The 27172-nt window shown below is 40.6% G+C and overlaps 2 protein-coding genes across 3 annotated transcripts in view; one reads left to right on the forward strand and one right to left on the reverse strand.

Moving 5' to 3' along the window:
• The window catches only part of plekhh3 (pleckstrin homology, MyTH4 and FERM domain containing H3), a 56971-nt gene extending 39553 nt beyond the window's left edge, over positions 1–17418 (forward strand). For both annotated transcript variants that reach the window (XM_022667234.2, XM_022667235.2), the window contains exons 4-13: positions 9–191; positions 1978–2135; positions 4248–4371; positions 4976–5288; positions 5581–5788; positions 6254–6390; positions 8121–8235; positions 10136–10570; positions 11500–11691; positions 12269–17418. In XM_022667234.2, the coding sequence (XP_022522955.1) occupies positions 9–191; positions 1978–2135; positions 4248–4371; positions 4976–5288; positions 5581–5788; positions 6254–6390; positions 8121–8235; positions 10136–10570; positions 11500–11691; positions 12269–12406 (2003 nt within the window). In that variant the 3' untranslated portion in view covers positions 12407–17418. The remainder of the gene's footprint in view (positions 1–8; positions 192–1977; positions 2136–4247; positions 4372–4975; positions 5289–5580; positions 5789–6253; positions 6391–8120; positions 8236–10135; positions 10571–11499; positions 11692–12268) is intronic.
• A 4648-nt stretch (positions 17419–22066) lies between these two features.
• The window catches only part of tubg1 (tubulin, gamma 1), a 28663-nt gene continuing 23557 nt past the window's right edge, over positions 22067–27172 (reverse strand). Inside the window, exons 8-11 of the mRNA XM_007237600.4 lie at positions 26970–27119; positions 24148–24300; positions 23900–24061; positions 22067–23509 (exon numbers count right to left, since the gene is read on the reverse strand). Of these exons, the coding sequence (XP_007237662.2) occupies positions 23312–23509; positions 23900–24061; positions 24148–24300; positions 26970–27119 (663 nt within the window). The 3' untranslated portion in view covers positions 22067–23311. The remainder of the gene's footprint in view (positions 23510–23899; positions 24062–24147; positions 24301–26969; positions 27120–27172) is intronic.

The raw sequence follows: 27172 nt of genomic DNA on the forward strand, positions 1-27172 counted from the left end.
GTGTGCAGGCTGGTTGCTGCGTGAGGTGTCGGGAGGTTGGCTCAGACAGAGGAGGTTCTGGTTCACGCTGACTGCCGACTCTCTGGACTGCTACAGCGGCCCGGAGAAAGACGCCCGCAGACTGAGCATGCTCGTACTGACTTCACTCTGCTCTGTACTGTGGCCTGATAAACACACCTACAAACAGACAGGTACAGGATTTAAATTGAAACTATGTGGCTAATATGGCTATTATGACTAATATGTTAAAGAAAACCAGTTAGCATGATGCTTACCTAAGGAAATATTCTGTAATAAATGAGAGCCAGTGTGTGGAATGGTTACTGGAGTCTAATTATCATAACACTGGAAAGATTTATGCCCCAGCCGTGACGCTCATGTAGGTTGCCAGATTGACACACAGTGGCAAGCGACGATGTGTTTTACTCTGTAGCTAATCAGCGAATGTGTACCTTTGCAGTGTCCAAAATGCCCATCTTTACCACACTAGTGGTGATAGTGGTAAATTAGTCAGCTATGGTTAGTAACCTTACTGAAGCTCAGTGATTACCAGTTCAGCATAAAATAGCGTTTTCATGGCTGCAGCACACTGATTACAGGCCTGCAAAGCTAGTGTAGATAACAAGTAAAAAGATAAAAGGTAAAAAGATCAATTAGCATAAAGCTTAGCTTAGATAATTTTGTACTGGAGCTATATAAAACAGTGTAGCTTTCTTTATAGAAATATAGTATAAACCAATTATCATTACACTTAATTTATGCAGAATCATCTTCAAACTTTTAAGCATCTTACCGCATATTTTACCATGTTTTAACTGTGTACAGTCACTTTTGTTCTAGAGTTATGAGGCTAAAGTAGCCCAAAATAATAAGAAACTTATTCCCACCAAGCTAATATACTTCTAATTGACTACAATTAGGGTAAGACCTAAAACTGTAAATTTTAAACTTGGATTTTTGCCAAACTGTTGCTTTAAACCCGTAATAAGAACTTCATTGGAGCGCAGAGTGAAGCGATGGCATGCTGAGGAGAACAGAGAGGGCTTTTGGACTCTGGTCTTTGGTGAGTAATGGGACTAATTCGTTCCTTTCATGCGGGAATACACTGGAGTTGAGTCAGAGGAGCGAGAGACTGTCTGGAAGAACAGAAATGAAAGAGAAATTAAGATGGCCAGATTGATGGGCATTGTTGTCTGGAGCCAATGGGAGACTATGACCAAAATGGCTTACTCATACTGGAACATGGATGTGTGTGTGTATCCGTGTGTGTTCAGATGGCTAACATTCTGCTGGCGCACGCAATTACCCATCACACTCGCTCGTCCAACACACTCCGAGTCGGTACTGTACAGGGATTTTCCTTGAAATGGGAACGTGATTTTTTGCATCAGAACAAGCGATGCATTATATTTTCATGGTTCAAATGCATTCCGCAGTTCCATCTAAATGAAAAAATATATATAATTTCAACACTAAGGCTGTCTCAATCAGGTTATTTTTCCTCTTAATCTGTCGCTTAATGCTTCTATTGCCTTGTTTTTATTTTTAATACAGCCACATAGTTCAGATAAGATGTTCTGCTGATTAATACAGACGTAAACTCACTTTATTTTTGGTAAAAAGTTATAGAAAAAGACATTCTAGATTGATTTATTTACTTTAGTAGTGATGTTTGCTTTAAAGTGTTTTAGAGTATTAATATCTCATAATGAACTACCAGTAATCAACTTAATAAAGTTTTTGGAGTTCAGGAATCAATATTTGGTGGAATAGCTATGTTTTTTTAATCACAGTTTTGATAGGCATGTTCTCCTCCACCAGTCTTACACACTGCTTTTGGATAACTTTATGGTTTGATGGCTTGTGATCATCCATCTTCCTCTTGATTATATTCCAGAGGTTTTCAATTAGGCAAAATTATTTTTTTTCCAGAGCTGTGTGTCTTAATTTGTGTTTTCGTGTGTTTGTGGTGATTAGGGTACTGGGGTCTGACAGTCTACGGGAGGAAACACTGCTATAAGCTTTTCACTAAACACTTTAATGAGGCGGTGCACTGGGCGTGTGCAGTGCAGAAGGTCATCGACAGCAAAGCACCAGTGGAGACGCCAACACAGCTATTAATACGGGACATAGAGGTGAGAAAACACCCTCACACACACACATATGCCTGTTTCGCTTGTATTACATATCCTACGCAGTGCAGCATAATTATGCTTTAGAATTTCTAAACCTGTAGATCTTTTTGATCTCATCACACATTTTCTTCCATACATATACATGCTCATATACTGTATGCACGCACACACTGACATTAACACACAAACAGAGCTGCTAATATAAGCTACAGAAGTGAGAACGCACCGTCCATCTTCTGGTGGTCACCAGCATCTCCTGCCGCCATAATATTAGTAGTATGCTGGCCAGTGATACTGCACTAATAGCGGTGCTGCTGTGGTATCACTTCCTTCTGTAAATAACTCACTCTCTCTGTCCAGAGCAGTGTGTGACTCTTTAGAATAGCCCTAGGCTGTAATGATGTAATGCAGCAGCTCTAGGGATGCTCCTTATTAATAGGCTGCTGGTTGCTATCCCACAGAACTCTGCGGAATTCTCCTCCGACCACAGACAGACAGACCGACCACCAGACAGATAAATAATAAATAAGTTCGGCTCCAACTAAAAGTTATTTCTATAAGTATCTGAGCTGTCTACTTTTAATTTTATACTTCCTAAGTTAAGTAAAGCTAAGCATAGTAAACAAAACTGTAGTAAAAAAAGACTTTCCTTTAAAGTCAAACGAGCGCTGGATGTTAATCTACACAGATTTCTCCCCTGAAAACTGTTTATTTGGGTGAGTAAAGCTCTTTCGTTCATTTACAGTATGCTTAGATTACCGATTGTCTCCAGCACTAAGGCTGGAGCATTAGCATTAATAGCTAACCATTAGCAGGTAATGCTACTGCTGCTTTAGCAGTGCTAGCCGGGGTTAGGAGCAGGCTACAGGCCGATAATACTCACCACTGAACAGGGAAATACCAGTCAGCGGCTAATGCTAATACTGATCCAGTCTCGGTGCTGAAGAACTAAACTGAAACTCCTGTATAACGCTTTACTTCAGTGGAGTGGCTTTACTGCTGCTTACAACCTGACTGGTAAAATTCATACATTAGATGCATTGTAATATAAGGCATACTGACGATTTTTGGGAAAATTACAGGATGTAATAGTGCGAAAAATAGGGTAATTTTGGAGATAAGGTAGGACTTTGGGGATGATTTCCTCACTGAAATAAATTAAATCCCCAATGAAATAATGCCTTCCCTAGACAGTAGAGACAACAATACTCCAACAAAAGCAGGATAAACTTTTTTTTTTTAAAACCCTCAGAAGTACTCAGTTGTGTTCTACAGTGTAAATAGTGATCTAGTTCGGTCACTGTGTCCAGGTTATCAACATCAAGGCCTCAGAGACTCTAGTTAAACATCAGCCACCAGCACAGATACTGTCCCACATTATAAACGCACATAAATACAACATCCCACGTCCCTCAGCTCAACTGCTCAGGCCTGTCCACAACACATTCCACAGCAGAGACAGAGACTGACCTCACTCGCCTTGTCCCTCACACACACACACACACACACACACACACACACACACACACACACACACACAATCATGCTGCCCTTAAAGCACAGGAATACCCTTCCAAACACACACTCAAACAAACTTAAACACACATGTCCCTCATCAGCTCTGCCAGGGAACAACGGATGGGGCGGGCGGGTCAGTGGGTTTGTATGTAAGTTCAGCCCGAGTGCTTTACTTTCCCTAACACACACACCCACACACACACACTCAAAACCGTCTCTGTCTCACATACACACACACACACACACACACACACACACAGAGTAGCTTGGGAAAACCTAATTTAATTTTATTTTGGTGCAGATGACTGCTTGCTTTAGGCGAAGACTTAATAAAATGAATAAATGAATGTCTCTCTCAATCTCTAATACTCCCTTTCCCTCTCTGTTCTTCCTCTGGCTCTCTCTCTCTCCCTTTCTCTGTTCTTTCTCTGTATTCCTCCTTCTCTCTCTCCCTCTCTTTCTGTTCTTCTGCCTCTCTCCCCTCTCTGTTTTACCTCTCTCTCTCTCTCTCTCTCTGTTCTACCTCTCTATCTGTTCTACCTCTGTCTCTTTCTCTCTCTCTCTCTCTCTCTCTCTCTTTCTCTTTTTCTGTAGGAGAATAAGTTTAATCCTGAGGTTGTGGAGCACATCTACCAGCACAACCCCATCCTCACCTACACACAGAGTCCACTCTACGCCCCCCTGCTGCCTTTCCCCTACGGAAGCCTGGACCACACGCGTGAGTAACACACACTCGCATCCGTGTTAAATATGCAGTGTATACCCAATCTGTAAACACTCTCGCCTCCCCCTTAACTTGTTTACTGTTGATTCCCATCTGCAGGTTGGAAGTCACTTATTTCATGGTGTCTGCAGATTGGGTGGGCTTTAACTGTGAAGCTCTGAGCTCTTGCTGGGATTTGAATAAAATGATCTATTCTTACATGTACACAGAAGAGCAGCAGTTAGACTGTAGGGCCACCCTAGGGAATTGACATTACATTACAACCCTACATTAAGACACAGTTCTGAGTAAATTTATTGCTCTGTTCTTTGTAGAAAACAGAAATGTACATTGTTTTGTAGATCTGGAGTGCCTAACTGCCTGTTTAAAATCCTTCCGCCTTCTGTTATCAGCAGTTTATGAATAGTAAGGCTTCTGTCCGTATGATGGGAAGTCCTGATCTGCACAAGAGTAAATAATAAATTAATTGAACAGGAGGAGGAGCCAGTTTCGGCTGATGCTTAATTACTAATATTTTTGCGGTTACAAAGTAAAAAGTAGAATTTTTGGCTAAACTATGTATTTTTTTTTTTACATGACTGTGTGTGTATATGTCTAGACATGGCAGGTAAAGGCTACACGTCGGTGCGTGAGGAGGCGGTGAGGCTGTTTAACTGCCTGCAGCAGCTGGAGTCGGCGCCGGAGCCTGTTCCTCTCATACAGGGCATCCTACAGACCGGCCTGGACCTACGGCCACTGCGTGACGAGCTCTACTGCCAGACCATCAAGCAGACCAGCATCACACCCAAGCGCACACAAACACAGACGCAGCCCAACCCACAACTGCGCTACTGGCAGCTGCTGACCTGCATGAGCTGTACCTTCCTGCCCAGCAGCAGCGTGCTCAGATACCTGCGCTTTCACCTAAAGAGGTAACACACACAACACATTCTTACATGTACTATCACAATATGCATTTAACTTCACACACACACACACACACAAACAAATATCAGATAAAAATGTAGCTATGCAGTTAGTATGTTGATGTAGCTCTCGGATGGCCCAACTGTCTTAGTGCAGAGAGCTTAACTCTGTATACATAACTTCACAGCTTCTTTCACTTCAGATGCTGCGTCTGTATCTCTCAGCTTGTCAACAAATGCATGTGTACAGCAGCTGTCCATGAGGAAGTGCTTAAAGCTCATTTTGTATTTACTGCAGGGTCCAGAGTGTTAGTGTGGACACAGAGGTGGAGAGTTATGCCTGGTTCATCGCTCAGGCTCTGGAGAAGACGCGCTGCCGTGAGTGTGTCCCATCCTGGGAGGAGATCCAGGGGCTGATGGGTCGTCAGGAGATGCTGTGCACTGTCCACTACCCCGGCCCGGGCTGCTGCAGGATAGCCATCAGCTCACACACTACTGCTAATGAGGTACACAAACACACACACCCAACACTAAGGGTGGCCAATATGATGCTAAAATAGTTTAAATAGCTACAGTATATTTTTGCAATAACAATATTTTTGGCTATATGTCAAAGAAATTCAATATTTTTAGTGTTTTTAAGAAATAAACAATGTCATTTTCAGGCAGTAGAAACAAAATATCTGTACAGTTTAGTCCATATTGTAACTTACCAAGACTCCTTTAATGAATCAAAAATATCAGAATACCACAGTACTATTGGTAGATTGGTAAAGTTTTGAATATTTAGTGCATGAGTAGAAATTTTAAACTTTTTTTTTTTTTTTTAAATAATACAAAAAAAATATGCCAGTGCTTCACAATGTTGGTGATATTATTGATATGGCACTCTCCAACTCAACACTTGACTTATATATTTCATGAAGGATTCCTCTCTCTCTCTCTCTCTCTCTCTCTCTCTCTCTCTTCAGTTGGTGAGGAAAATGGCCGAGCGGTTAGGTCTGCAGGACAGCCCCAACACCTTTGCCCTCTTTGAGCAGAAAGCGTGCCGGGAAAGGGTTATCGGAGGTGGCACCATCATCGCTGATGTTATCACCAGATTTGAGAAGTAAATATCCCACCATTTGGGCTCAAATCTAATCCTTTAGCATTTAGACCATAGTCCTCAAAGATCCTCAGTGAAGTTTATTGTGGTGTGATTTTGTGTAATAAAGGTATCGTCCAAATATAACACATCTGGGGAGTTAAACAGGGTCCCTCCCAACTCTTTTTTTTGGGGGGGGGGGGAGGGGGGGATTCTGGATTTTTGCAGATTGTCTCATTAGAAATGAATGGGGTGCGAAATGTGTACCTTCTTATGTCACAAAAATACATATATTTTAGTAACACCCAACTAAACACAGATTACCACAGCAATACCCTGAGATGTAGCAACTGCCTAGCATACTATGGCAGTCACCTTGTAACACTCATCTAGCAACCACTCAGCAACACTAAAGCAACCACCTAGCAACTGCTTTAGCAAGACCTTAGCAAGCAATTACCAACTAAACAACCACAGCAACCAGCAGATATCCACTTAGCAATACCATACCAATCATACTGTAGCAGCACCATAGCCCTTTTGTCATGTTATATACGTTTAGGCCCTATTGTACACCCTGCGCAAAACGTGTCGTGATGCTCCTTCCTATCTTACACCCCGTCAACAGTTTATTTTTTTTATGCCTTGCATCCGTGCCGGTAAAATAGCGCCGGAGTTCAGAAATAAATCTACGCCGTTTGGCTGCAGAAAACACAGGTGCACCACTGACTGAAATGAACCTAGACAACAGTCAATCGTCAGAGTTCATTCCTATTTTAGCTACATAGGTGTACCATGCATATATTGGTGTTCCCTTAAATGAGCTGCTAGTGCACCTTCACAGTGTGAATGCACAGTTCAGTTTCCTCTGCTGAAATGCACAAAAGGGCAGCGCTGTTAAGATATCAGCACACCAAAGTCAGAGCGCACCTGGTTCTTAAAGGGAATGGCAGGTGACATGCTCATTGGTTTATTTCATGTTACGCTCAAAAACACACCCATAATTAATTAAGAGAATTAGTTTATGCCTTTTTGCACATTTTAAGCTGCGCAAGGTGTACACACCGACACATCAATAGTTAGCTAAAATAGGATCCATGGTGTCAAATACCTGCATCCACTGCTGTTTCCTGTTGAGTGTCTTGACATGCTGTATTAAGGACAATATAGAAAAGAAAATACTTACATACTAAATTAATGAATTCACAGAATCCGTGTACACACACAAAAACACACACACAAAAACACACACACACATGACCATGAGCGAGTCGTCCCTATATTGACACTCCCAGGGTGAGGCTGATGTCATTGGCTGTGATTGGTGTGGATAAGAGAGATAAGCAAACCAGCTGGAATAAAAGGCATCTGTTTTATTCTCGGAAGTGTGTGTATGTGTTTGCAAGTGTGCGTTTTTGTGTGCTTCCCAGAATTTCAGAAGTTCAGGGACACACACACACACACGCGCGCGCAAAAGTGCACACACAGCACAAAAAAAAAAAATCAAGGTGTCAGCATTAAAGACACAGGGAAGAGGGTGTGTAAGTGTGTGTGTGTTACATAGTGTGTTGGTAAAGCTGTTATTAGTGTGTTTAAGGACAATTTTCCGGGTCTCTTTCTCTTTGAGCTTCACTGGGTCATGACTTTAGAAGACAAAGGAAATGAATGTTTGTGGGCTAAAATGGGATGTTATTATAAACTGTAATAAATTCTTTATTTATAATCCAGTTGTTTCTGTTCTTTGTCTCTCTCAGTCTCTCTGTGAAGGAGCCGGACTCAGAGTGGAGACTGTGTTTTAAACTCTACTGCCTTCTGGACACAGACAACATCAGCACAGACAGCATTGAGTATCTCTTTCTTTATGAGCAGGTAAATATATGTATTTTTTTTTTACTATTTCAAAGTTGTAGAATTTCCAGTTTTACAGATTTATTCCTTAGGAATAAACAGTGCAATTGTCAAAATTATTCAAATACACTTGTAACACCCATGCAACCACTTAAGGTACCACAACAACCACTTGACAACACCCTGGCAATTACCTGGGATACCAGAACAACTGTCTACCTAACACTAGGCAGCACAATAGCAGCCTCCCAGGACAACCTTAGCAATACCATAGCAAACACCTAGTAACCACATTGTAGCAATCACTAAACAACCCCATAGCAACCACCTGTTAATTCCAGCCAATGACCTAACAGCACCAGAGCAACCCATTTTCCAGCCACTAAGCAGCATGAATGCAACCACCTGGGAACCCATAGCAGCCACTGACCAAGATTATAGTGGTGATCCCTATAGTCTTGTTACCTAACAACTCCATAGCAGCCATCAAGCAATGCCATAGTATCCACCTAGCAACGCTAGCTACTATTTAGCAACAACATTGCAGGATGAAAACAACCACTTGGGACCTCATCATCCAGCCATCGTCCACAACTTTATTGACCACCTAAAAACATCATAGCTACCACCAAACGACTTTATAGCAGCCACCAAGCAATGCTGTAGTAACACCTTAGCAATAACCTAGGTCTCTGTAGCAACCACTTGCAACACTATCACCTATTTTGCAACCATAGCAAACATCTAACAAGTAACTACCCCAACTACAGTAACAACCAAACACCTCAATAGCAGCCATCAAGCAAAGCCATGTTATCCGCCTAGCAACACTAGCTTCACCAAGACTATAGTGACCAACAACATCATAGCTACCACCTAACAACTCCATAGCAACCACCAAGCAATGCTGTAGTAACACCTCAGAACCACTTAACAATGCATGTAATATTCACTAATCAACTTCATACCAAACACGTAGCAAGCCATAGCAACCATGTGGGAAACCAAAGTAACCACCTTGAAAGCATCTAAGAACACCTTATCAAATACCTAGGTCTCAGTAGCAACCTCTTACAACACTGGCACCTATTTTGCAACTATAGCAACCATCAAGCAACACTACAGTAACAACCCAATAACAATCATCTTCATAGCAGCCACATGGCAATACTATATACCTAATATACCTAATAACATCATAGCAACCACCTGGGACACCAAAGCATCCATCCAACATCACTGTAGTAACTACTTAACAACATAGGATAGCCCCATCTAAGAGCAGAGCAACACCATTGTAACCACCTAAAAACACACTAGGAGCCACTACGCAACTTTATACTAAACACTACGCGGCACGATAACAGCCTCCTGGGACAACCTTAGTAATCATTTAACATTACTGTAGCAAATATCTAGCAACCACATTGTAGCAATCACTGAACAACCCCATAGCAACCACCTGTTAATTGACCTAAAAACACCAGAGAAACCACCTGAAAACATGAGCAACATTAAAGCAACCACCTGGGACCCCATCAGTTATCCAGTCACCAAGACTATAGTGACTAACAACAACATCAAAGCTACCACCTAACGACTTCATAGCAGCCACCAAGCACCTCAAAACCACCTAACAACCACTAATCAACTTCATACCCAACACTTAGCAAAGCCATGGCAACCATTTGGGAAACCAAAGTAACCACCTTGAAAGCATCTAAGAACACCTTAGCAAATACCTAGGCCTCCGTAGCTACCGCTCACAACACTGGCACCTATTTGCAACCATCAAACAACACTACAGTAACTATCCAACAACATCAAAGTACCTTCATAGCACCCACATGGCAATATCATAGTAACCACCTAGCAACAAGTTATATCTCTCTCTCTCTCACTCTCCCTCTCTCTCCATCAGTGTCATGAGATGGTGGTGCGTGGTCAATTGCCGGCGTGTGAGGATGACCTGTTATCTCTGGCCGCTCTGAGGCTGCAGGCAGTGCAGGGTGATTACAGCGCTCTGGCTCCGTTTCCTGCTCTGGAGCAGGTTTTTCCAGCACGGGTTCTTGAGGCCCGAGCCCTGCTGACTCCTGCGGAACCCCAGGGCTGCCCCCCGCCCTTCCCCGCCGGGCTGCTGGCAGGGGCCCTGTGGGGCCATAAGAGGCGCGAGGAGCAGGACCAGCGGCTGCGGGCACGGCTCAGAGAGGAGGCCGCCCTGACCACCACCGCCATCCTGGAGCGCTGGAAGGCCCTGAGTGGCTACAGCCGCCGAGACAGCATGGCTGCTTACCTCACCATCGCACGCCAGTGGTCAGGGTTTGGCTGCACGCTTTACGAGGTGGACTTCTACATAGTGAGTCATGTGACCTTTTATCCTGCCAATCCTCTGCTCTGGAATTTAAATGGTTTTCTTTTAAAAATCTTGAATATTCCTGCCAAAATTAAATAAATGGGGTCAAATGCAGTAGATCAGCCAACACTAGTTTGGGGGCACTTCATAACAATGTGGACAAAAGTATTGGGACACTTGCTCATTTCTTGTTCCTACTGAAATCAAAGGTATTAAAGAAGAGTTTATACTTTGTTTGTTGGAGTAACTATCCAACTGTCCATGGAAAGCTTTCTTTTTTGAGAAGCTTTAATGAGGGCAAGATGTTGGATAAACACCAGGTGTGTGTGTATGTGTGTGTGAAAAGAACATTTTTGTCCAAAAACTTTCTGAAACAGTTTCTCTGATTTTGCTATTTATAAACTACATTTAAGAAAAATGAACATTGTTGTTTTATTCTATAAACTACGGACAACCTTTCTCCCAAATTCTAAATAAAAATATTGTCATTTAGAGCCTTTATTTGCAGAAAATGAGAAATGGCTGAAATAACAAAAAAGATGCAGAGCTTTCAGACCTCACATAATGCAAAGAAAAGCAGTTTATATTATAACGTTTTAAGAGTTTAGAAATCAATACTTGGTGGAATCAGTATCTGGTTTTGATCACAGCTTTAATTTGTCTTGGTATGTTCTCCTCCACCAGTCTTACACACTGCTTTTGGATAACTTTTTGCCACTCCTAGTGCAAAAATTCAAGCAGTTCAGTTTGGGTTTGATGGCTTGTGATCATCCATCTTTCTCCTGATTATATTCCAGAGGTTTTCAATTTGGTAAAATCAAAGAAACTCATAATTTTTCTCTTAGTTTTTTCCAGAGATGTGTATTGTTCACAAGTTTTTTTGCCTTAAAACTACCATTTCTTACATTTCTTTTTCTCCTCTTGTGTCTCAGAGTTCTACAGGTAGTTTCTCGCAGCGGTTGTGGCTGGGTGTGGCAGCGTCCTGCGTATCTTTGTACCGACAGGGCGAGGCGGAGGCCCTGGAGTGTCTCCCTATTGCTCAGATCTGCTCGTATGGCGTCTCTGACAGCAACACCTTCAGAATTACCGCAGGTGACAGAGATCTGCTGTTTGAGACTTCCAAGGTAAGAGACACTGCCATTTCTGCTAGCTTTTAGAGTTGATTGAGGGATTTGATTGCATCTAGTGGCATTGCTATCGTTAGTGATGCGTCAGAATGCTGGATGATCATCACCCAACCTTACCTCCAACTCCAAAACTCCTCCTAAAATGTTTGGATGGAGCACCATCATTCCAAGTTTCACTGCTCATGGTGCCAATAGGTTCATTGTTATCTGCTTCAGATAAAGGAATATATAGGAACTGTTCAGGAGCTACTGAGTTGTGTGTGTGCTTGTGCACATCTGTGTCAGCAATTGGTGCAACCTAAGTAGCTGAATAAAGCATTTATAATAAGTGGGCAGATTTTGAAGAGGTCATTTCTAACAGCTGCAGTATTACAGTACTGTATTCATTCAGGATCTGAGTCTGTGTGTGTGCGCTCGAGTGTGTTGAACATCCAGAACTTTTCTCAGAAACTTCTAACACTCTGACCCCATCTCTCTTGCCCTCATTCTCTCCCTCGCTCTCTCTCTCTGTCTTTCTCTCTGTCTCTCTCACCCTCTTTCCCTCTCTCTCTCTCTCTCTCTCTCTCTCTCTCAGCTGACTGAGATCATGCAGTTGATGAATGCCTACTTCAGTGCCACCCGACGCCAGCTGGGCAAGGATGACTGCATCACCATGGAAACCACCCCCAAGCTCCGCCCTTCCCTGCTAGAACTGCCCTCTCATCCGGTGTGAAGACACATGCGCGCGCGCACACACACACTCACACTCACACACATATACATAAAAAGAAAGCAACCCTGACTGATTGCCTGTGTGAGCCTGTTCTGAGAGACTCTGAGAACCGGACAAAGAGAACCCTGTTCACTCCCTGTATCCAGAACGAAGGAAGAAATGGAGAAAGCGAAAGAGAAAATCAAAGGGGTGAAAAGGGGAAAGAATGAAGGAGCAGATGGACTCCAAAAGAAGACGGGGTCGGGACTGTCAAACGCCAAATTCCAACTGGAACACTGTGTACTAGTGTGTGTTTGTGTGTCTATATACACTCATCGTCGTCTTAAAAAAAAAAAAAAAAAAGGCAAAAATAGTTGCACCCAGATAGAAAGTCCTTCTGAGAATTACCAGGAACTATAAATAATTTAAATCTTGGACTGATATTGGAAACACTGGGTCATATTATTGGGCTAATAATACAAAAAAGTAGTGTCTAAAATGTAAAGGACACATTAGAGGCGTAGAGATTCCTAAGGGTGCCATGCGATAATCCATCCTATGCAGCTTGAATTACAATCAAGCAGTCCTGCAGATATTGCAGTAGGGATGTAGGAGTGTTGACAGAACATCAAAAAGCATTGTACATCTTTAATGCAAGCTCTTGAGATGGCGGAGGTATTTGGATGAGCATTGTCCTGTTGAAAGTAAATCCACTGATTGCAGGACCTCAACACAAGTCAAAAAAGCGGGACTCGTCACTGAAGATGACTCCCTGCCATTCTGAGTCACTTTATGACAGTCTGGCACGACTACACAGCACGTTTCATTCTTGTCTGTTGATTCTTTCTGGGTGTAACAATATTTTTTGACGATGAGTATGTATACTCGTGTGAGAGAGCGAGTGAGAGGAGCAGAGTAAAAAAGGAACTTTTTTTTTTATAAAAAGCTGGAGGAATTATATTGAAACACACACACGCACACTCTTGGCCTCCCTTGTGCACAGAAGGCCTCATGTGAATTTGAACTATTAACAGACATAAGTTGCTCCCTAATGCCTCACGGACATGGAAACGACTCCTTCAGCCAACTGACTAGTAAGTGTGTGTGTGTGTGTGTGTATACATGTGTGTCTGAGACAAAGAACGAATGGAATATTCAAAAGCTGTTCAACAGAAACCAAAGGATCTTTAGTCAGCTTCTGTGACTTCTTCTTTAGCGAAGTGTTTTTTGCTTTATATTTCGTCGGACGCTTCCAGCCACACCAGGTGCTGCTGCTGCTTGACCTGGGCTGTCCCCAAGACTGTTTCTCAGCCCAGTCAATTTTTTAGGACCGTTTAAGGTGGTATGTAGCATCTCCTGTACAACAATGAGTGATATGCTGGGATCGTTTTGGAAATGGCTGATTAGAGCTGTTCCAGTAACCCAGCAGGAGCCACACTTCACTTCAACACCTCTTTTTCTTTCAACCAGGAATATTTGGCCAAACGTCAGATTTTTCGGAATTTCCCAGTATCCTAAGTGTAGTCAACCAGCAAAAGGTTTGTTTGGTGTCTGAAGTTTGCTTCTTGGAAAAAATCCCAACACTAACACCTGTATTACATGATTCAGATGTGAGTCACTCTGTATAAAAGCATCAGCCAAATGCTATTAAAGTAAATTTAAAATGGTAGCTTGCAGCTATCAATATTAGCATCAGGCTAATATTGCTCATTCCTGATGTCCTCTTCATTTGCCTCAAACTGCGTGACGATGATGATCAATCATTTCTTGGTAATAGTTTGGCTGCTTGTTACCCATGAACTAGACAAAACATAAAGAAGTTGTCACTAACTTTCTAGCAATAGCCAATCCAAACTAACACATTTTTAGCTGTTATTTTTAAGCTTTATCCCATGTTCTCCCCAGTTTATAAGGCCAATTACCCAACCCACTCATTAAGACTCCACCTATCACTTCTGATGCCCCAACACCAGTAGGGTAAGGACTAGCACATGCCTCCTCTGATACATGTGAAGTCAGCCACCTTTCGAACTTTCCATAGGAGCCAGCAAGTTCTGAGGAAAGTGCAGCGACTCGTTTTCCGATACATCAGCTCACAGATGCTTTGTGCTGAGTGCCATCACCCTTTGGTGTAATATGGGGAGAGAGCGCCATCTGCCCACCCTGCACCAGCAGCTGATGGCAAGCTACATGACCAGGATATGAACCAGCAGTCTGCCGATCATGGTGGCAGCACCCAGCTGTTAAGCTTATTTTACTACATTAGCTCTGGTGCAAAACTAAAAAAAAAAAAAAAAACTTTAGACACTAAACAGGTCATGTGTAATCAACTACATTTGGTTTAATACACATAAAAAAACCCAAGAAACTAGTATCAGAAATCTGCTTTTTTATTTTTTAACTAGAGCTGAACAGGCTAAACAGCTAGCTAAAGTTTCTTTCAAACATGCACAGAAACCCAAAATCTTTTCCAACATAATCCAAAAAGGCTGTATGTGTAAACCCACATGTAAACAGAGCTAAACCAATTTCGTAAAACGCAAACTAAAGAAACCAACTTCAGACACCAATCACATCCTTGCTAATTGTGTACATTTGTTTTTGCTGATCTATTGCTTTAACATTAATTTGATAGTGATTATTATGATAATAGTGTGTTTAGACTGAAGCCAGGCCCCAGTTTCAGTCTGTTGCTCGGCTTTGTCGTGTATATGTAGGATTTATGTTTAAAGGGTCAGAACCTGTTCATAACCTGTCTCTCATCTGCTGAGCATACTTTCATTTTGCCTTTTCTATAATATTGTTACTGTATGTAGATTTTATTTATGGATGTCTGTTGTGTGAAATCTGTGTGGAAGCAAGTGTTGTTTTATTTTTTTTTGTTTATTTGTTTTTATTTGTCCTTTTTACCTTTGTTTTTATATCTCTTTATGGACCTATAATTCTATTTTATTTCATTTCAATAACTTCAAAAAGCCCTTGAATAACCAGTGTCATGATATATAGCCTATTGCTGAATGTTCATACACAGTTTATAACACTCATTTAGAGAGCTATGATATGGAAACAGATGCATACACCCTGTGTTTTGTTTTGTTTACTTTTCTTTTTAGTGTAGATGAATTCAGTAAAATAGCACAGTAAACGTTGAATATTATTTAACATGGACCAAATATCTTGGGGTCTGAGCCCTTTTGTTGTAAAATAACTGCCACACTACCCACAATTAGGCAATACAACTCATTTAGTCAGACTCAAATTAAGCATTAGCTTTTTTCCCCCCTTTAGCTGTGCCTCAGGAAATAGTTAGCTGTAGCCACCTGTGCCTAAAGCCCTCATTGCTAACGCCACAGATTAGCACACTTTGCAAGCTTGGGCTAATTTGTTGTTGAGCTAATTTATGAACTGCTAATAAAGTTACACCCCGAACCCTTAATGTAGTCTCTGAGCCAAGACAAGCCAAAGTTAGCAAGCCTGAAACTTAGCAAGCCTGAAATTTAGCTAGCTAGTTAGCTAATTATTTTAATTTTCTCCTGGAGCTACAAGGCTAATGTAGCTAACAAATAATGCTAACAAAGCTAATACTTAGCAGTTACCTTTGTGCCTAAATCACATTGCCCATTGCTTCTCTACATCTCCTTACCTGAACCTGTATTAAGTAATCGCAAACAGACTTTTTTAATTGGCCAGTTTCTTACACTATACTACTATGGAAGCCCATTTCCACCACTTGGGAAAAAAATTAAGATACTAAGGCATAATTACGAGAAAGTAAGTCATAATTATGAGGTAGTAAGTTAAAATGATAAGATACTAAGCCATAATTAAGAGATAATTAGTCATAATTGTGATATAATACGCCCAAACTTAATATCTCGTAATAATGACTTAGTAAAGGACCCCATTTTTTTTAGAGTGGCAGAAATGGGCTTCCATAGTATAAAGGGGAAACTGGAAGCTACAATATTTGCAGCCACTATGGTTAGCTGATTTAGCCTAGCATGCTACCAGCGATACAAGCCATATAGCTTAGCTTTTATTTCTAGAAACTCAAATTTAGGATCTCTATTATGCAGTTTTTACTATTAGAATTTTGAACTGTGAAAATGTTACTAGTTGTACTATCAGATGTACAAATCTATAATGTACACATAGTAATACAAATAATTATGGTAGATATGTGTGCCTGGACCTTTTATTAGTAAAAAAAAAATAGCTAGAAAAAGGAGTGAGGATCTATATAAATAATCTTTGTGTATTGTGTTCTCTGAATTTAAGGTTATTAAAAAGGAATTTATCCTTTTTGGAGTAACTATGACTAGTCAACATTTACATTGAGGATATGAAGTCCTGGCAAAAAGACTGTACTTATTTTATTTATAAACCAGTAGATCTGATAGTACTAGAGAATTGGTTATTAGTGATACAAGCTGTAACAGAGTTTTTACTGTCATTTTAGGCTAAAACAGTTTATCATAAGCTATAGTTGCTACAAAGTGGCTGCTAATACTGAAGCTAGCTCCTCATACCTCCACAATAAAACTAATAAAACTAAAAAGCAGAACTTCAGGCTGGTTGACCTCGGGGTTAAAGATTAAATTTGTGTTTTTGACAAACTGCCACTTTCTCACACTTTTCCAATAACATTTCAGGTGCTTGTGAACCTTCTTGCCCTCCCCCCTTCCACATTGTGTTGACCCCAGTAGAATTTATAGCCCCCAAGATGTATTGAACCCAATCTTGATCACCGTTTGTGGATGCCATGATGACCCTGTACTGTCTAGCAAAGCCACTGTCCCATGTGTCACTCAGCAGCTGCAGGCAGCTCCGCCCACTGTCTTAAAGTAACACGCTACACCTAACACAACACAGCAGAATGAATGGTGACTCTGTTTAAGTCGTTTATACGCCTCAAGGTACTTTTTCTCTATGTTACGCGTGTATCGTCAGTTGCACTATTGTTTGTACAGCTAACTTGAATGTGCAATAATAAATACTGTATGTAATTAAATAATAAAGGCAGCACCATTGGACGATCATGTAAGTGTGTTTTTTTTTTACTCCAAAGAGCCACCGCCTCTTTCTGAGCTGCTGCTGATGCAGCACTGCCGAGTAGCATCACAGCGCACTCTGAGGAAAGCGCAGCAACTCAGTTCTGATACATCAGCTCACAGACGCCCTGTGCTGACTGACATCACCCTTTTGAGTGATGTAGAGAGAGAGCGCCATCTACCCACCCAGAGAGAGTGAGGCCAATTGTGCTCTCTCAGGACTCCTGCAGCCGATGGCAAGCTACATGAACGGGATTCAATCCAACAATCTCCCGATCATAGTGGCAGCGTTTGCCCACTGGACCACTCGAAGCCTGAGAGCCTTTTTATAATGATGTTTTGGGTTCCTAAAAACACTAGAAGCCCAAACCCAGAATAAGACTAAACTGTGCCTTCAGTACAAGATTGTCTCAATTTATTGTTATTTACAGTATTTTTAAGCAATCAAAATATATTGTTTAATAACGTCTTAATTTTTAGCAATAATTGAGACATTTAAGCATTTAATAAGGTATATTACTATCTTAAATAATGTTATGGTACCAGTGTTCTTTAAAATGTAATTTTCAGGTTCTTTGACACTTCCTTACTGATTCTATCCCTTTCATTTGGAGAGATTTTGGAAGGGCGTCCACTCCTGGAAAGACTGACAGCAGTTCTATTAGTTTTTTTTTCTTCAATTTGGACAGTATGGCTTTGATTGTATTTCAGAGAAGACTTTGTAATCAATTCCAGACTGATATGCGTCTGATAGATAGGCTTCCACATCCTTTTTCTGAGCTCTTTATAAATCTCTTCTTTAAAACAGGACATGCCTGATTGGAGAACCAGTGGGCTGCCAAGATCACTGTGATTTAAAGGCCCAAAGTTAGATTTAGATTGAACAGGGCTGGACTAATGCTGTGTTTGTGTGCTCTTTGAAAAGTTGCGTTTACATAAGCTTCAGTTACTCCATATCCATCAGCCTTACAACTAAAAGCAAAGCATCTAGAGCTGCTACATTCACACATCAGGTAAAAGTTGCCCAAATCCAATTTTCTAAACAAATCTGATGATTATTTTTGGCTGTTCACAAAATCTTTTTAATGTGACCCACTTCTTACATCTGTCTGAATGGTTTGCATGTGCAAAACAACATCGCTTCACATTAAGTTTCACTTTAATCCTCGTCAGAATTTTAATAGCTATTATGGACTTCAGGCTGCAGTTGAGCTTATTACCAAAATGTTATTTGAACAGTTTCTTTTTTTCGTTGTGCTTATGGACTATGACACAAGCCTTATAGTCAGTAAAATATTTATGAGCTCCTTATCTCGTTTCTTCTGCCACTAAGTCCTAAATTCTCTGCTACTGTCTGTTTTCCCGTCTACTTATGTTGATTTTCCCTTCTTCTCAGAAGGGATTCCGATTTGCTATTTCAGAGTTGCATTGCTGCAAATCAGATATATATTGAATTTCAGTACCACATGCTAGGGTTAGTGGCCTAGATTAGTTGAATTGAATGTTTACTGTTTAAAATGCCTCACATACATTTGGGCCACGTTTACCTGCTGTGTGAATGTAAAATTAGTTGGTGAATCAAATGTTTAAATTATTGATTACTCTAAAGGGGGTTTTGTATTTGTTGCAGTTGTAATTGCAGCATGCACTCCCAGAAAATCAATGGCTGCGTCCCATATTAATATAAATGTGCATTTTGTGTCACAGCATAATTTTTTAATTTAATTTTACTGTAACAAAAAACATTTTCATGATTTATTCTCAATAAACAGATTATTGCAAATATAGAGTAATGTTTGTTTTCACTTTAATGTACTTTTTGGACATTTTATATAGCTTAGTTGATTGATACAGAAAAGCAACCCTAAAAGATTAGACTTCCTACCACCACCATGCTTCACAGTTCAGTGTTAGTGTTTTGAGAGACATAATGTGGTCCATGTCCTCAAAAAAACAACTAAAGAATTCCTTTTATCATAGAAAATCATTTATTCTTCAAGTCACCTACTTTAAGTAAACACATTTTCAGAACACACACACTGTACAGAATAGATAAACGTGTGGAGAGAGAGAACAAGAGGAGACGGAAGCGTGTAGCAAACAAAAGAAAAGCATGAGTTCCATACTGAAGGCCTTTAAACTCTTACATCCAGGAACATCCTATTATACTTATTACATATATATATATTTTAACACAAAAATAAACTGGGGACCTTGATGAACTGATGAGCAAAATTTCTTCATGCCCTGGGAAAATTGTTTTAGAGCAAAGAGAACACAATTTGTAAAGCATGAGGACTCGGATCGAAAAGCACTGGATCAAACATTACATACAAAGATTAGCACTCATACAGAGATTATAAAGGTCACATGAGGAAAAGCGCAATACTGAGGTAAAAATGCTCTGATTTGGGTTTCTAAGATAGTCAAATGCCGACATTATTATCATATCAAACCTTTTCACCCCAACAGCTGACGTTCACACTGTGTGAAAATCTCATGTAGAATGTTTTGAGATTATTAGAAACAAATTCAAATGATCAGTGTAGAACAAAAACTGCTTAAAAAAGCATCAGCATCAAACAGAAGTTTAGATTTGATAGAGGTTGTCATGAACTGTCAGTACTGAAGAGCAAATGGTTTAATCTATATTGGAACTACTGAAAAATCTATCTCCATTTTTTTTATTTCAGTGGATATGGAAGAAAGATAGAAAGGTTGAATTTAGTCCACAGTTCTACTTGTATAAATGTAGAAATTATTTAGTATAGTACATCAACGGCCACAAACTACTGAACTACTGTATTCAAGTACTGTATATTGGCATATATGTGAACAATTTTTTTTTTTTAACATATTAAGCACTACATTTTCCAGTTTCCTGAAAATGGGGGTGTTTTAAAACTTTTCAGGGAAGAGACCTTTCAATTGAAGTCAATGCAAAACGAGTTTTTATTTTCAGGCCATTCTGGTGAATTTCTATTGGTCCAATCATCAAGAAATTTTGAAACTGTGCAGGAGACAGTTTGTGTGTTCAGATTATGTAGTCAACAAAAAAAACAAAAAAAAAACACAGTGCTGACACAGATGTGCAAACGCATACAAAGCAAAGCTTTTCAAGTAGTTTTTGTACAGAAAACCCTTCCAAAAGTAAAGGATTCTCCGGAGCAGATAAACATGAACCTACTGGCACCAAGCCTAATGCGAAAAGTGGGTTAGAGAATCAATAATGATGGTTCTAGAGTACCACTGAGTACTCAATTATTACTACTACTATTATTAAACTACTCAATTAGTTACCCAATCAAAAGCAGGATAAATTCCAATACTTCTGTCAATATATTGTAAATTTGGACCATTTCTGTTGGACTGTTCTTCAGTAAATGCTCACACAGTGTAAAAGCAGCTGTTTTGATACGATAATAATTCATTTGACTTGAACAAAAGCCTTTGTTTTAGGTCCATAAGTGCATTAAAAGGTAAAATCCATCAACAATAAGGAGGGATGGCTTGTGTAACGTTTGATTATCAGAGTGCTGAAAGATTCCCCGACTGATGACCTGCCTCATTTAAACTGCTGTGGAAAGAAGAAACTGACCAAACATGAAAAAAGGAAAAAGTTAAATGACACAATCAGTCTGCAAACGCCTGAATGAAAGAAAGCCAGTGCTCTGCTTCATGTGTGTATCTGTGTGTGTGTGTGTGTGTGTGTAAGATAATCAGGAGTAAGTGTGAGTTAAATACTGTGCTGTTTTTTTTTTTCCTCCATCTTTGCCCTTTCTTTCCAACAGGCTTATCATTCCCTCCATCCCTCCCTTCTTTACACCCCCCGACTTTTCAGAACAGCTTTTAGCCAGCCAGCCAGCCATCCCACGCAGAGACCACCCTGCCTTATCTGCTTACTCAGGAGCGAGAGTGTGTGTGGTCGTGAAGGCAAGCATGTGTGTAGGAGACAGAGTGAGCAGCTATGTATGTGTGTGTGTGTGTGTGTGTGTGTGTGTCAACCTGAAATACACTGTGGCAAAGAGTGTGCTATAAACGGTTTATAAAAATAGAGCAAAACAAATCTTGAGAGTTTTCAGCAGAAGCCTGTTTCCAGCACATTCCTGCACAAAGATGTGGATCTTCTGAAGGTTGTAAGATAAAGGTTTCGTATTAATATTAACACTGACAGTATTAGAATTATACTTTTAATTATGACATATATGTGTCTCTTAAGTAATAAAGTATATCAGCTCATAATTACGAGACATCCAGTCATTATCTGAATTATGCAGAGTAACAATTGAGATAGTATCACACATTTTGCAGTAGTAAGCTGGTAACTTTGAAATAGCATTTTTTTCATATTTGTAAGCCAGTATTCTCCAAATATTACCTTCACCAAGTCTTTATATGAGATTCTATATTGTTATATTGTATCTCATACAGTAAATTGAATGGTAAGTCCTCTCAATTTCTACAAGGTCTGTCATAAGTATAAGAATATTTTCATTTACGTCTACCTTGTTTGGTCCGAAAGAAAGTTTTGGAGTTTGTATCTCAATTGTGACAAAAATAACGAGAATAAGTTTCGCAATAACAAGAATGAGCTACAAAATGCCTTAAAATAATGACAAAGTTTTTATGAGACACTGTGTCATAATGAAGAGAAACCCTCAGATTATGGCGTTTCTCAACCAGGTAAATGAGAAAACTTCATATTATGACATTTCCCAACCAGGTGATTGAGAAATCCTCAGATTATGACTTTTTAACCAGGTGATGGAGAAACCTTCATAATATGACGTTTCTCAACCAGGTGTTGGAAACAGGTTTCCCCATTTTCTGATCATTGCTATAGTCAGAGAAAGAGTGTGAGAAAAGAGAAAGAGAGAAAGAGAAATAGAAAACTGCAAGAGAAGTGAGAGAATGATGAGCTTTTTCACTACATCAAACCTTTTGTTGAGAAGCATATTTAGGCACATACAAGTTATAAAGCACTCATATAATAGGGCTGCACAATATATTGCTTTTATTATTATTTGAATAAGGTTACAAAAACATAAATGAGCCTCAAACCAAATCACTGATTTTTAAATTGTGATTTGGGTAAAAGCAAAAATTGCCATATCTAGATTGTATATAGACTGGTCTTTAATAATCTGAACAGCCAATGTGAACAACCAAATTAAATCTGTTTTCAGGAGGTGGTTTGATTACAATCATAAAGAATTGTATAGACGCGTTGTCATAGTCTGTACTCTTTGGACACTCAAATTTGGATCAAAATAGTTTTTTAACACAAAAAAACACCTCATCAAATCCAGAGTGATAGAAGTCAAAGAGCGTGAAAGGTTAGTTACTGAACTAGACCACGTTACCACAGCAACCCAAACAGATATGTTTGTGATGTCCAGACATGTAAATCCAATCTGCAGTCTGAACGTAGCCAAACAGATGTTCCTGTGGGTGCCTTGATTCATTCAAACATGAACCTTATTGGCCTAAACAAAGTTTAGTGTATCACAATCTAAGCCATATAGCAATACAATCACATGTTGCTTTTGTCTAGATCATGCAGCCCTATTATATTATATACCAGTCTGCAATTTTGTAAGGATTATACATAACATTATGCTAGAGGTCCACACACTTAGAACAGCAGTACTGAACAGCAAGTCTGTCCATTCATTTCTAATATACTGCACAAAAAAGAAACAGAGCGCTGTCCCCACTCTGAGCACGGGCGTCTTACAGGCGCATGTTTCTAAACGCCCCATTTCACGTGTAATAAGCTGCTGAAGACAGAAACACAGCTCAGCTCTACAAGACAAGTCCAGACCCACTGGCTTGGTCAGCGCTACATGCTGGTTTAGGAGATAGGGGGATGCGCTCACTGCTCCTGCGTGCCCCAGGAGATGTAATCGGGCCGCGTGGCAGCGCTGTACTCATCGATCAGCTGCTGCACCACCTCCCGCGAGTTGTCCAGCTCGTCAAAGTTGTCCTTGAATATGTCCTCCTTCCGGAACTGCTCCAGGAAGGCCTCGCGCTTCCTCAGCTTATCGTACTGACGGCACGTCCGATCAAAGAGCTGAGGGAGGGAGAGAGAAAGAGAGGGAGGAAATAATGAGGGGGGAAAATGAGGAAACAAGAGAAGAAGAGGAGAGAGAATTATTAATGAATGGAGTGAGGAATGAAATGAGTGAAAGCGCTGAGAACGTTGATACAGACTGACACTACAAATATGGATTTTTCGCACTCTTTTAGAGACACAGATTAAGGCTCATCTTCAACCAAATTAAAAGGTCAATAAGGATAAGGATTATTCCAGTCAACATCATAGTTAAATGTGCACTGTCCATCAAAAACTGTCTTCACTTAGCTGAGGAAATACAACCTTGTAGATTTCTCCACAGGCAACAAAAGTGAGTACATCCCTAAGAAAATGTGCCTAATTAGCCCCAGAAGAAAGAAACCTTACTGAAGAGATGCTGGTGTGATTGGCCATCATCAGTCCACTGACACGGTGGGCGGATGGTAGATAAGGGGATTTGCGGGAGAGCGCCACCTGGATACTGGCTGGACCCCATGGGATAAAATTAGCCAACTTCCTCTCTCGTATCCTCTGAAGACTCTTATGGACCTAGAAGTAGACGTGCAAAATGAAGGTGTGTGAAACTTCAATGTTAAAAAAAAAAAAAACCCTCAACAGTAACAGAGTGTTCTCACCTGTGTGGGATCCACTTCTCCTTGAATGATGTTGAGGATGGCAATGTAACAGTGGTTGGTCTGACGGTCTCGGCCTGTAGACACCATCACGTTCTTCGGCTGCAGGAGCCTCCTCATCACATCCAGAACTGTAGTCTTCCTCACACTCGCCACCTACAGAAACACAAGAAAAGACTTCTATAGCAACAAATCCACTATTAGGGTGCCAAGTGGTCCAGTGGTCTAAAGCTATGCCACTATGATCGGGAGATTGCTGATTCAATTCCCAGTAATGCAGCTTGCCATCAGCTGCCGGAGCCCCGAGAGAGCTCAACTGGCCTTGCTCTCTCTGGGTGGGTAGATGGCGCTCTCTCCCCACATCACAGCAACGGGTGATGTTGATCAGCACAAGGCGTCTGTGAGATGATGTATCGGAACCGAGTCTCTGCGCTTTCTTTCGAGTGCGCTGTGATGCTGCTCGGCAATGCTGCATCAGCAGCAGTTGGAAAAGAGGCGGAGTCTGAGTTTACATGTGTCAGGGGAGGCATGTGCTAGTCTTCACCCTCCTTGTGTTGTGGCTTCACAAAAAAAGAAACAGCCACAGTATAAAACACACTACTATACTTGTATAATCTGGGTAAAATAAAAGTTTATTTTTTATCCAAATCCAATCAAAACAGTGGGATCTAACGACACTGCTCTCCACAGATTAGGGTTTAAACACAACACAAATTTAACCACAGTCTGACCCCAAACTTTACATACAAACATCAATACTGGGTTTTTAAAAATTGATACAGTACTGCAAAACATATTACTGCAATACTTTCTTACACCTCTAACAATTAGGCTGGAGGCAGAGTGAGGTAGAGGTCTACAGTAAATGCATACTATACTAAACTATTTTGGCTTGGCTGCACTTACAATTCCCACACCAAGGGTCGAAAAACATTAAACTACCTTAAACCTTTAACAGAGTTTAAACTACTACTAGTTAGAAAACACCACAAATTTAGTGTTTTTCCTCATTTAAATATACCGTATTTTTCGGACTATAAGGCGCACTTAAAAACTTTTAATTTTCACAAAAATTGACAGTGCGTCTTATAATACGGTGCGCCTTTTGTATGGATTTTACTCGTCAGGTTGTAAGGAGCAGTAAACACACACTCCGTGCAGCGTTATAGAGAGTTTCAGTGCTATACAGAGTCCAGAGCCGTGCAGCTCCGAGGCTGAGCAGCAATAGCATTAGCTAGATGCTAACCGCTAAGCTAGCTAGCTTATTCACTGAGATCAGTATTATCTAAATTTTACTCGTCAGGTTGTAAGGAGCAGTAAACACACACTCCGTGCAGCGTTATACAGAGTTTCAGTGCTATACAGAGTCCAGAGCCGTGCAGCTCCGAGGCTGGAGCAGCAAATAGCATTAGCTAGCTTATTCACTGTTCAGAGATCAGTACGTGCCGCTCCGAGGCTGGAGCAGCAATAGCATTAGCTAGATGCTAACCGCTTAGCTAGCTAGCTTTTTCACTGTTCAGAGATCAGTATTTTCTAAATTTAGCACTTTTAATACTGCTGGAGCAGTATTATTAGAGTTAGATGCTAATCGCTAAGCGTTCACCGTTCAGAGGTGAGTTATCGGCCTGTAAGTCTGTGCTGCTTTGCCTGGCTAGCATTAGCTAGATGCTAAGCGCTAACTCTCTCAGAGGTGAGTTTTATCAGCCTGTAATCTGCTTGTTTACCGTGTTAAAACAAGCTACGGGGGACGAATCGCTAGCTAATATCTCACTGTCTTACCAGAACACGCAGGATTACTCAGTGTAACGCTGTCGTTTAAGTTTGGGTTAACTTTACTAGTTTAGGTGACTAGCTAGCGTGCTAGCGGATAGCTATGCTAACGCTGGTGCAGCAAGCCTTAGTGGACATCTGGAAATCTAAGCTTACTGTAAATAAACTGAAGCACGTTACTCACCCAAATAAACAGTTTTCAGGAGAGGAATCTGTGTAGATTAATATCCAGCACTCGTTTGACTTTGAAATAGCTAGATTTGTATACTGAGACGCTCCACCGGCAAGCGACCACCCCCGGTGGGGGAAGGGAAACATGGCGCCACCCCTGTTCACTTTGATATAGGCACCCTTTCTAGTGTCACTTAACGCGCCTTATAATGCGATGCGCCCTATGTATGGAAAAATAGCAGAAAATAGGCGTTCTTTGATAGTGCGTCTTATAATACGGTGCGCCTTATAGTCCGAAAAATACGGTAATACATAATTCTTCAAAGTAGACACCTCTTGCTTGGATGACAGTTTTGCACATCTTGGCTGGATTTTCTCAGTCAGCTTTATGAGGTAGAGTCATCTGGAATGATCAGCTTTCAGTTAACAGCTGTGCTGCTGAACTTGTCAAGAGTTAACTTGAATTTCTTCTCTCTTAATGTGTTTAAGAGCATCAGTTGTAAAGTTGTGAAGAGGTAGAGTTGATATACAGTGAAAATCCCTATTTAAGTAATGATCTTATTCATATTATGTCAAGAAATATCTTCAAGTGCAGTCGCAAAGCCCATCAAAAATGTTATGATGAAGCTGGCTCTCATCAGGACCACCCCAGGAAAGGAAGACCAAGAGAGATCTGTTGCACAGGATAAGTTTATCAAAGTTACCAGCCTCAGAAACTGCAGGTCAACAGCTTAACCCCAGATAACAATGCTTTACAGAGTATTTTGGTTTGTTTAACACTTTTAAGTTACTACATGGTTTCTGTGATCCTTCATAGTCTGGTACTGTAATTTAAAAAAAAGCAGAAACTCATGTTGAACTGGGGTCTGTCTGCAAATGCTTACCGACTGGTCAGTGGTCAGCGGTGTGTAACCAGTCATCAGGAAGTGAAGGCGGGGAGTGGGGATGAGAGACGCAATCAGTCCAATCAGATCGTTGTTCATGTATCCAGGATAGCGCAGAGTTGTTGTGCTAGCAGACATAATAGTGGAGACCTGAGGAAACAATTAAAAAAGAAAGTACATGGTGTGGGATTATTATTATTATT

The sequence above is a fragment of the Astyanax mexicanus genome, chromosome 19 (assembly GCF_023375975.1).
Source record: "Astyanax mexicanus isolate ESR-SI-001 chromosome 19, AstMex3_surface, whole genome shotgun sequence".
Lineage (NCBI taxonomy): Eukaryota > Metazoa > Chordata > Actinopteri > Characiformes > Acestrorhamphidae > Astyanax > Astyanax mexicanus.